This window comes from Esox lucius, chromosome 8 (genome assembly GCF_011004845.1).
Source record: "Esox lucius isolate fEsoLuc1 chromosome 8, fEsoLuc1.pri, whole genome shotgun sequence".
NCBI classification, from domain to species: Eukaryota; Metazoa; Chordata; class Actinopteri; order Esociformes; family Esocidae; genus Esox; species Esox lucius.
Window position 1 is genome coordinate 26,761,063 of NC_047576.1, and position 11,905 is coordinate 26,772,967.

Consider the following 11,905-nt stretch of genomic DNA (forward strand, 5'->3'; position numbering starts at 1 on the left):
CTTACACTTAAATAACTTACCATCCAATTTCCAAGCTTTCCATTCTTTTCACAGTATTATAATCACTGGCCAACTCTCAACTATGTGCACCAATTAGGTTTTAGTGCTCAAAAGGTTTCCTTGAATATAATAAAGGTTAAAAAAAAGTGAGTGTTTAAAACCTTATCTCTCATTTTGTGTATTCTTAAGTCTCCCTTTCTCTGTCTCTCTCTTCTGTCTTTCCTCATTGCTCAATTCTCTATCCAGTGGTTCAGAAGGATGGGAAGACTTCCAGGCCGTATGTGTTTACGATCCACTCCCAACAGATGTCCAGTCACCCGGTCACCATGCTGGACGCTGCAGCAGAGACTCTGGAGGACCTGACTGGCTGGGTGGGGAAGATCAGAGAGGCTGCCCAGAACGCAGATGCACGGGTCAGTACTGTAGCACACACAAATAGTCTTAGTAATATATTATAAATATATTGCTTGTTTGGATATATATTGTGGCAGAACAATCAAAACGCCTGGCTTTTTCAAGATGTTCACTTCTGTAGATGTTACAATGTTCTCAGTGGGAGAATGGTGAACACAGCCTTTTGTGCCACAGTACAGAGGAGGCGGTTAAGACAATGGTCATTTAGCCAACCAGATGTCCTCAGACCCCTACACAGTCTGTACATCATCCAATCACGTGTTATCCTATATTTGACCCTTCAATGGCATTACATCAGTGTCCACTCAGTCTGACCATGGGTCTTATGACAGTCACATGCAAGTTTAAAGTTCCTGACTACACACACACCCCTTGTGCGGTGTCATACTAGAACGGAATAAAAATGATAAAAATGGCACATGATAAAGCATCATTACGCCGCCCTGTGTTCTTTAAACCAAAGTATAGAACTTAAATGCGTGAACATCATCAGAGAAACACATTCTTAGATTACTTTTCATGACCATAATATCATAGGAGGTACACCAGAAGTAGGAGAGAAGCTCTGAATCTTGGTGTTAGGTGATGACACGGGGGCTCTCGTCTTTGTGGTAACAGATGCAGGAAGAGAAGCAGATGGAGAGGAGAAAAAAGATAGCTCTGGAGCTGTCGGAACTGGTGGTGTACTGCAGACCGGTCCCCTTCAACGAAGACAGTAGGAACACACACACTCCTCGACCAGTACTGTTTTGCCATGGGACAGAGAAGATTTCAATGGTCACAGAGGAACACAAAACCAGAAGAGGGGGGCACAATGAATGCTTTAGACGTGCCTCTGTGAATGAACCTTGTGTGTGTCTGTTATGTCTCCCCTCCAGAGATCGGGACGGAGCGTGCTTGTTACCGGGACATGTCATCCTTCCCAGAGACCAAGGCAGAGAAGTTTGCCACACGCGCACGAGGGAAGCGCTTCCTGCAGTATAATCGCCGTCAGCTCTCCAGGGTAATGTTAGAATAATTTAATCACGCGTATTGGAATAGTAAATATAAGCCCTTTAGCAGATGGTTTTATCCAAAGCCACATATAGTCACCGGTACATGGATTGTCTCATTGCTACTCTGGCTAGAATCTAACACAGAACCCTGGCGTTGAAAGTGTAATGAATTACGAACCGAGCCGCATTGGACCAGTGTAATATATTATTAGATAAACACATGATGTAACAGTTCCAGTGATGTGTTGTAATCCAGGTGTACCCCAGAGGACAGAGGCTGGACTCCTCCAACTACGACCCTCTCCCCATGTGGCTCTGTGGATCCCAGCTGGTCGCTCTCAACTTCCAGACCCCTGGTGAGAGATAGGGAGTGTCTCTGTGTGTCCTGTCTTTGTCAATGCGTGCCTTTCTGACTCATCATTTTCCAGTTGGATGTAGGGGTGCTGCGCATGTTAGGTTTGAGAATGCATATACGAGTGTGTATCATCTGTAAATGATTGTGTGTGTAGACAAGCCCATGCAGTTGAACCAGGCTCTGTTCATGCTGGGTGGGGGGAGTGGCTTTGTCCCCCAACCTGACATCATGAGAGACGACACTTTTGACCCTTTCGACAAGGACACCCTCCGTCTGGAACCAATCACCATCCAGCTGCAGGTCAGACAACTAATCAGGAGGCATTCCGCTCTTCCCTGCACTTTTATTCACCTTCCTTGATTATGTACCCTCTCGTGTTGCAGTAGTCGAACACACACGTGCTCATACAGTCCGCCTCTCTCTTTGTCTTTGTGTGCATGTGTCAGGTTCTGGGAGCTCGTCACCTCCCTAAGAACGGACGCAGTATTGTGTGCCCCTTTGTGGAGGTTGAGGTGTGTGGAGCAGACTATGACTGCAGCAGGTGCAAGACTGATGTTGTGGGTACGAGACATCCCCTTCTCACTCACTATGGGCCCTGGACCATGGCAATACACTACAAAAGCAATAAGGTTCAATTTCAGAACATCGGCCTCTGGTTGGCCTGACCAGGTGGAATGGGGTCGTAAGGGCCAGGTGGAATGGGTTTTTAATGTACATTGCAGAGTTTGTTTGCGGTTGGCCTGACCAGGGGGAATGGGTTATAAAGTATACTGTAAAGTATGTCTCCTGTTTATTCAGTATCTGAATGTCAATAGCAAAAGTGTCTCCATTTCCAAATTTACATGCAGAATTTCTCTTTTTTCATTCTCCCCCTCCTCTATCTTCAGCTGATAATGGTTTGAATCCAGTGTGGGTCCAGAAGCAGTTTGTGTTTGACATTCACAATCCTTCCTTCTCCTTTCTGCGTTTCCTGGTCTACGAGGAGGACATGTTCTCTGACCCAAATTTCCTGGCCCAGGCAACTTTCCCTGTCCGCTCACTAAGAACAGGTGTGTGTGTGTGTGTATGTGTGTGTGTGTGTGTGTGAGAGATCTTGGTTCTCAACAGATTTTGCCCTGGCTGCCAAATTCAGCCAAATTGTAAAAATGTTTTTCTCATTATTCTTGATGAGCAATTCTGGCACTCTATGCTGTTATTAGCTCTATATTTATATTACTGTGATAAAATATTTTTTTTCATAGACCAAATTATGTGTATGTAAGGCCTATGTTTTTTTGTCCTTTTTTCAATTAAGTCCTGAATGATTAGAACCTTTTGATGTCAGTTTTATGTTTTAGTTTGTTAAAATAATATAACTAATAGAGTTTTGATTATTGTTTCAAAAGTTGTTTTGTATTAAATGCATTATAAAATAATTACATTGACTCACACACCTGTTTCAAATTAAAGACTTGATAGATTGTTTACGTCAATCAGTTGTGTAAGTGATAGTTCAACATTTGAATCAGTTGTGTTAGTGGTAGTTCAACATTTGAATCAGTTGTGTTAGTGGTAGTTCAACATTTGAATCAGTTGTGTTAGTGGTAGTTCAACATTTGAATCAGTGTGTAAGTGATAGTTCAACATTTGAATCAGTGTGTAAGTGATAGTTCAACATTTGAATCAGTTGTGTAAGTGATAGTTCAACATTTGAATCAGTTGTGTAAGTGATAGTTCAACATTTGAATCAGTTGTGTTAGTGCTAGGGTGAAAACAAAAATGTGTATGCCTTAGTGTCCCGAAGACCAGGATTGGGAAACACTGATTCATTGTAGTTAAACACTTTTTTTGTAATAACAGAAACATATGGAGAAGGTCTGTTACTTTGAAATAACTAAATCACAATTACAAACGCAGCTTCAGAGGTGACATTGATTGCTAATTAGCAGTACACATGTGTCAGCTAAAAAAGAGGCCTGACAATTAGCACCTATATTTTAGTTTTCAAAGCAACTAACATGAGGCAACTAACTACTGGCAGTTCTGGTAGTTATTTAATCCTGTGTAACCAGTATTTTGGATAATCGCTCAGCACTACTATGAACTTTCAACCTAGTATCTGATGTTTATGTTTGTGTGTCCATTGTTTTTGACTTGCCAGGTTACAGGAGTGTTCCACTAAAGAACAGCTACAGTGAAGATTTGGAGTTGGCGTCACTGCTAGTTCACATTGAGATTGTCAATGCCAAGGTAGTCCTTAAACAACCAACATCCATACTGTCATATTGTCATACTATTTGTGACTCATACTGGCCCTCATTTATCAAAAGTGCGTACACCAAATTTCCAGCGGACACCTGGCGTACACCCAAAACCACGGTGACTTTGAGATTTATCAATATGGACGTTGGCGTACAGCACTCTCAAATCCTACGCCAGCTCAGGAGGTGGTGTACGCACGTTTTGAGTTAGTGCGGAAATGCGCATGTTGAGTTATATGTTCTCATCATTTATGTTATATTATGTTGTTTAATTATGATACTGACTGTTGTATACCCAAAATTGTGCAAGAGTTAATTGTGCGCATGTGTGAAGAGACGGGACTTTTATTTTGACCTGTCTCAAGTAAAAAATGTGTAGCAGTATACTCAGCCCCTGCTGCAGTTCCCTCGTGCACTGATGTTATGCCAGTGCAGAGATGTAAACTGAAAATAAAACAGTATTAATAGTTATATTTGGAGTGATCTTTGGTGGATGGATGACAACAAAATATTGCACATGGACATGGCGGAGAGAAATGAAAGCTTAACAGCGCAGAAAAGAAAATCCTAACGCACTGACAAACTAAAAGATGTGATATATTATGACCTACTGTAAAAAAACAACAACAACATAATTACAAACTTCAGTGTTTATTTTTGTGCAACATGGACTTCAAGGTTTCATTTGTGTGACTTTACCAAAGCATTTGACTTATATGTATTCCTTCAGATGCGAGTCTGTGCGCTTTACATGACGTTTCAGGGTTAGGCCCGGCAGTTGCGCATGGACTGGGTTCAGTAATAAAAGGCTTTGAATTACCAAAATATAATTCAGACTGACAAAATAATAAAAATGACATTCTTCTTCTTTTAGACAATAATAGAAATAATAATAATAACGACATTCTTCTTCTAAATAACAATAAACGTCATTGATAAATATCATGAAATAATAAGACGAATATTACAAATTGTCATGCAGTTATTAATGTGAATGAATGGTACTCCACATCACATCATCATCTTTTATTCCGCTTTTTAAACTGCCAAATGAAACAATATTATTTCTATCTACCTCCCTGGTGATCGTCTCAATCTCCACGTCAGAGAAGTTTCTCTTTTTTGCCGTCTTCCGTGTGTCCATGGCGTAAAATGAGGGCGTGGGGGAAGCGGAGACTTGAATATATAGGGGCGTGTTATTCTAATGACGATCGTTTTCATCCGCGGCATTTATCAAGGGAAGGTATTGCGTACACCTGGATTTTAAAGGTACGCACAGTTTCATAAATCAGGCGATGAGAGGAGTGTAAGCAAAATCTTACGCCAACATATACGCCCGTTTCTACGCAAGAATGATAAATGAGGGCCACTGTGTCCCATAGTGGGCTTGACATCTGACATCCATATATGGTATTGTTGTCATACTGTGTCCCATAGTGGGCTAGACATCTGACATCCATATATGGTATTGTCATACTGTGTCCCATAGTGGGCTCGACATCTGACATCCATATATGGTATTGTCATGCTGTGTCCCATAGTGGGCTAGACATCTGACATCCATATATGGTATTGTCATGCTGTGTCCCATAGTGGGCTAGACATCTGACATCCATATAGGGTATTGTCATGCTGTGTCCCATAGTGGGCTCGACATCTGGCATCCATATATCCATCCATCCATCCATCATCTTCCGCTTATCCGGGGCCGGGTCATGGGGGCAGCATTCTAAGCAGGGATGCCCAGACTTCCCTCTCCCCAGACACTTCCTCCAGCTCTTCCGGGGGGACACCGAGGCGTTCCCAGGCCAGCCGGGAGACATAGTCCCTCCAGCGTGTCCTAGGTCTTCCCCGGGGTCTCCTCCCGGTGGGACGGGACCGGAACATCGACCGCATTACTGCAGAAGCTGCACCGATCCGTCTGTCAATCTCCCGTTCCATCCTTCCCTCACTCTTAAACAAGACCCCTAGATATTTAAATTCCTCCACTTGAGGCAGGCACTCTCCACCAACCTGAAGTGGCCAAGCCACCCTTTTCCGACTGAGGACCACGGCCTCGGATTTGGAGGTACTGATTTTCGTCCCCACCGCTTCACACTCGGCTGCAAACCGTCCAAGTGCACGCTGAAGGTCCTGGTTAGAAGGGGCCAACACGACAACATCATCCGCAAAGAGCAGAGGTGAACTCGTGTGGTCCCCAAATCTGACACCCTCCGGCCCCTGGCTGCGCCTAGAAATTCTGTCCATAAATATTACGAACAGAACCGGCATCCATATATGGTATTGTTAAACTGTGTCCCACATTGGGTCATAACTTAGTGCCAGTTTTCTTTCTTATCGAATGATTAACAGGAGGAAGATGATGAGAATCTCTACTCGTCCATCCAGCGGCTCAGAGACCGCACCAATGAGCTGTCCAGTCAAGTGTCTATTCTGGAGAGGGCGGGGTCAGGGGGTGACCATAGCTACCAGCAGAGTCTGGAGGAGCTGAGAGCAGCGCAGGATCAACTCAATGAGCTAGTGGAGGCACGGAACCACAGGTGAGGACACACACACAGGCACACACACGCTCAACCGTGTACCCAACACCTCGGAGTACACACCCACAGGTAATAACACACAAACACGTACACAGAGTCTCTCTTAAACCCCTGCATCTCTGTATCCCCTCCCCAGGCTAATAGAGAAGAAGAAGAGGGAGAGGTTGAGGCAGCAGGTTGGGGCCAAGCGCGTCTAAAACCCCAGCCAACAGAGGGCGCCACAACCACATCAGTCTGGAGCTGGCAGTGTAGGACCAACCAACGTCTTTCTGCCTGGTGCTCAGTCTGACCACAGATGATCTTGAGTTAGTTATAAAAATATTTGGTCTGGACAGTACAGGTCCAAAATCCACCCAACGTACCTCTGCCTGCCTGCTGCACACAGACCACACACCTATGTGGTCATTCCACCAGTCACTGAACTTAGCACGCTGTCAGGGCCAATAGACTAGTAATGAGCCAGACAGCACGATACAGGACTACACAGTGTGTTAGATGAGAAGACACGCAAAGCAACATTCTCAGTGGTCTCATCTCAAGTTCTAAAGAGAAACAATCAAATGTAAATACATATTGTTCAAAAAGTTGTAGGGAAAAAAAACTGGTTACAAGTGTTGCTCTGAACTGAAAGGGGTTGTCAAACCGAGCCGCTGAACTGAATCCAGAGGATCTATAGTGGGACGACACAAAGTAGCAGTACAGCTCCCAAGAAAAGGGATTTGAAAGATGTCCGTCTGTTTGTGCCTTGATGTTGATATCAGATTAGCAGCTTCTTCTACGAGAGTAGTAAGGGTTGTGTGTCAGATAGTTAACCAATAGAATAATGTATGTCGAAACCTAGCCATGCTTGAACTTGTCTCTAAACTGGGAACTGGAATAACTGACTTATGTTGACCACAGAGAAGCTATAGGAGCCAGGAGTTACACTTTTGGCTGAGGTGCAGAAAAGATGTATGGACTGGCTCTACAAGGGCTTTTAAACAGGAGCAGGACCAATTCTATTCCTCAAAAAATATACTCTCCTGGAGCAGTAGATTGACTAGGGAGGGAGTGACAGAGGCAGGGGTCTGGTATTGCTGCATTGTACACAATATAGGTCCCTCATCTTTGACCTGGGAGAGCACAAACTGGACTTTTATTGCGGTGTTCAACAGAAACTTAATAAAACTGCACGTCATACTTAAAGGGCTTTTCAAAATACTACCTTTTGTGGAGGAAAGAGAATTCCAGATATATGTGATCTCTCCAACACAGGGCATGGTTTGTCTTGAACCTTGGTGGGCTATTCTGGTCTGTGCTGTTCTGTTTGGAGCAAAGAATCCTGGGGTGTGTCCTAAATGCTGTGATTTAGGATGCACAAATGGCAAACAAGGGCTATCTATGTCTGACAGGAACTACTAATAAATGAACCTGCTGCACCTTATTACATTTCCAGATCCTATCTGCCAGGTTATCCTTAGCCACAGATCTAGAGTCATATGTTGGCATTTCTCATTCTTGAATATGATAAAATGGGCCTATGATCTGTTGTTTGGGGTCACTGCTACCCATGCATGTCTACCATTCTCTCCATTCTATAAAAGTAGACAATATAGATACAGATTGCAATGTGACCACTCTGATTAAACTTGGATAAATATATAATATATACAGTAGCTATGGAATAGGATGTCATTTGGGATGCAAACCTCATCTTTTCCTCTATTCCTCCTCCCCTTCTTGTCCATTTTTATCAGTTTTTTGATCGACTATTTGTTGTATATAACTTTTTTTATTTATCGCACAGGTATACAGAGCCTGTTTACAAAATTAAAGAACATATAGATATATGATAATGGAATCCAGAGCAGGCTGAATATGCTGTAGCTTATTCTATATTGGTAGAAATTTGATATTGTGTACTTGGCTGACATAGCACACATTTCCCCATTCCCTTCCCTAATTCTCAACCTCCACTACAATGTAGTCTGACCAGGTGAAACAGTGATCCCTAGTGGCTGTTTTGGCTTACTACACTCCAGTGGCTAGAGGTTTCAATGCAGATGTTGCTTGCTATGGTCGGCATTGTCTAATATGTCACTTACTGTATCTATGCTGACTGTCCAGTATAATTACTCTGCCATTAAAAACATGTAAGTTTCCATTTTTAAAATAAAGCAGTTTCAGGTAAAGCAGCCTCTTCCTTTTCTCATAATTGTTTTTTCTTGAATGGTAATTTCACCTACTTAATGTAGTAATTACTGATATTAGCAGCACAGATTCGTATATTCATAATGAATATAGATACTGCCTCCCTAAAAAATTGTGATCAGAGGATACAATAAAAATACTTTAAGACTGGAAGAAAAACAATAGTTATTTTTGAAACACCAATGTTGATCATGCCCATGTGATGTTCTGTGTCTGGTCTTACTAATTACATGCAGAGATGGGGACAAGTCACACATGGTCAAGTCCAAGCAAGTCTCAAGTCTTAACCATCAAGTCTCGAGTCAAGTCTCAAGTCACAGTTCAGATAAATCAAGCAAGTCAAGTCAAGGGTTCACCCTAAGCAAGTCAAGTCGAGTCCTTATAAGTTTCAAGTCAAGTCAAGTCACAGTACTAAAGAGATGAACACACACACACACACTGTCCTCTGTTTCTGACGTGCGCTCGATGCGAAGCTCGATTTCAAAATGAAATACCGTTCCGTCTCTGGTTAGAATCCTGCTGCGTCCATAGCAACGCGCTGTTTTTCATGGCAACGGTCTGTTATCAAGAAATAACACGCATTCTGCACTGGAATTCAGCCAATCCATGTAATAAGGGCTGATAATAACAACCTTATAAACTAATTATTGTGACTGAAAAACTGCCTAATATGTAATTACGCTGTAATTATTCTTGTCTGTATGAGTAAAAAAATAAAACTCTTCGAAATGTTTAGGTGCTAGTATCACATCGGCGCCTCCATGTTAGCCTTTCATGCAGTACAGTTAACTGTTATGGTGTAAGCACAATGCTTTTTAGTTTCCACGCGCAGTCCACAAACACTTGAAAATGCGCACATTTAATACAGACAATATAGCCTACGTGTAATAATATACATGCCCGCTCATTTTAAGATGCCCATCAACATTAAAATTCAGGCTATGCCACTGTTATAGTCAAATTCCCTTACATCTATTTACCAGACGTATTCAGCAATGATAATGGTCACATTTCTAACAAGATAAAAACAAACATAATATGCAACCAAGGCCAAATTATGACAAACAAAAGATTAATTCATTACATTAGTAACTTAATCGTTATAGATGTTATGAAACTGAATATAAAGAGATTACTTTCTTACCTTTCCTTGTGGTTCTTAAAATGACGAATGAAATTTGACGTTGTTGCATATTTTGCATTTGGCAAATCTTTTTTTATTCACACGTTCCAGTTCAAAGTCCTTGTATCCAAACGATACTATATGTGGAGCTCGACTAACGTTACTGTCTGCCATGTTTGGCGCGGTTTGAATTGTGCAACGTTAAAGCCACATACGCTGATTAGTGCTGCTGATGTCACAACATATAGGCCTACAATAATTTTATTGCTGTTTGTTTATTATAAGTTCAAGTCATTGTCGAGTCTTCCACTTCAAGTCAAGTCAAGTCTCAAGTAACTTGTTCTCAAGTCAAAGTCAAGTCAAGTCATTTTCATACTTTAATCAAGCAAGTCACAAGTCCTGAAAATTGTGACTCGAGTCAGACTCGAGTCAAGTCATGTGACTCGAGTCCCCCACCTCTGATTACATGCAAGTGCAGAAAGGTGCTCTTTCAAGTTTTGTTTGCCTGGTGCCAGTTCTTAATGCACCCATAATGTAACTGCAACAGATCTCATGGGTAAATAGCATGTTCACCTTTAAACCCTAATATAATGCCAACAACCATTAATATTAACACACATTTAAGAACAGAAATAAAATTATCCAAACAAATCTGGTTGTTAGTTCTATGAAGGATGCCACTGTTTGTTCTATTAAATTTGCACTAGTCAGAATAACAGCTAAGTAACTGCATTTAATCTTTTTAAAGACTGATAAAAAATAAAAAAAACTTTCATATGCAACATAGTAGACAGGCAGACAGATCCCAGTTTATCAAGCGTTGCCAGCAAGCAAAAGATGTAGTCAACTTGGTGTTTTAATGAAAGTCGTCATATCTAAAGAGTACTGTATACATTCAGGATTGCTAGCCACAGGTCTCATTGATTAATTTCTCCAGGCATTGTTTTCAATATGCCACGCTCCAAGCAATACAATTTCAATGTCAAATGGCCTGTATGTATAACTTTGTATGTTATAAAGTAAAGATTGTTATCTTCAGAAATCAATACTTAGATACTTACCCTAGCCAAAAAAAACGGTATGTTAATTCGCAAAGCATCTGTATGTTTAGCAAGATGCAAGGCACAAATCATTAGGATGAACGTTCATATTGGTCATCTTGATCCCCATGACACTGGTGTGCTCCAAATGGGATTAGTAAATATATTCTTCAATCTATATTTGAATGCATTTCACCAAGTGAGACAAAAGGAGTTGAGGAAGTAAGACTATCCCAATCCAACTAGCACTGCCTCTCGAAACCGTTGTACAGTAGCCTACTCTGGTTCACAGATGTATGGTTCCATATCATCAGTTAGTCAGTCATGATGACAAGCCATTGCGTTGTATAGTGTTTAGTTAGCCATCTAGCTAGCAGTACCCAGCTAATAGCTGGGTTGTAAGACTGCTCCACCAGAGTTTTAGTCTTAAATATTGACACCTTGCACTTTTGTCAATATATCTGAAAGACATCAAATGGCTCTATTAATCAAGGATAGCTTGACTACACACAAACTGACTTGTAGTGCAACCAGTATAACATTTAGCCTTCATGAAATAAAAGAAATCGAGACTACATACATTTTTCAGATCTTGGTAGTTAAATTCCATTCACATTCCTGTGCTCCTTTATGGCCAATTATGTGTGAAACAAATCTCACTGACCTATATATCTCTTATACATGATAAAACCACCTAAGGGCCCCCAGAGTGAAGTACCCCTTTAAATGTTTTCCCCTTATTCTAACTTAAGAAACAGGTTCACAGATGGACAAAATCTTGGATATTGTTTGGTTGAATATAGAGCTTTGAAATTTGTAGGTTAGGTCAAGGGTTGGACAAGAATGTTTTGGTGATTTATATTAAATGAAAAAATAAATAATAACCGTAGTGATAATAATAAAATACTTGCCTTTCTCCCCAGGCTTATTATAGACGTTTCAAATAAAACGATCCAATATGTAACTTTTATTTGTTATTATTGTAATAATAGTCATATCAACTATAGT

General features: G+C 41.2%; 1 protein-coding gene across 2 annotated transcripts in view; it reads left to right on the forward strand.

Annotated features, from left to right (window-relative positions):
* LOC105011953 (1-phosphatidylinositol 4,5-bisphosphate phosphodiesterase gamma-1) overlaps positions 1 to 8,718 on the forward strand; it is a 42,275-nt gene extending 33,557 nt beyond the window's left edge. For both annotated transcript variants that reach the window (XM_010872455.3, XM_010872456.3), the window contains exons 24-33: positions 247 to 413; positions 1,033 to 1,129; positions 1,293 to 1,417; positions 1,666 to 1,765; positions 1,919 to 2,064; positions 2,211 to 2,325; positions 2,652 to 2,813; positions 3,905 to 3,993; positions 6,357 to 6,544; positions 6,681 to 8,718. In XM_010872455.3, the coding sequence (XP_010870757.2) occupies positions 247 to 413; positions 1,033 to 1,129; positions 1,293 to 1,417; positions 1,666 to 1,765; positions 1,919 to 2,064; positions 2,211 to 2,325; positions 2,652 to 2,813; positions 3,905 to 3,993; positions 6,357 to 6,544; positions 6,681 to 6,741 (1,250 nt within the window). In that variant the 3' untranslated portion in view covers positions 6,742 to 8,718. The remainder of the gene's footprint in view (positions 1 to 246; positions 414 to 1,032; positions 1,130 to 1,292; positions 1,418 to 1,665; positions 1,766 to 1,918; positions 2,065 to 2,210; positions 2,326 to 2,651; positions 2,814 to 3,904; positions 3,994 to 6,356; positions 6,545 to 6,680) is intronic.
* Positions 8,719 to 11,905: the final 3,187 nt, after the last annotated feature.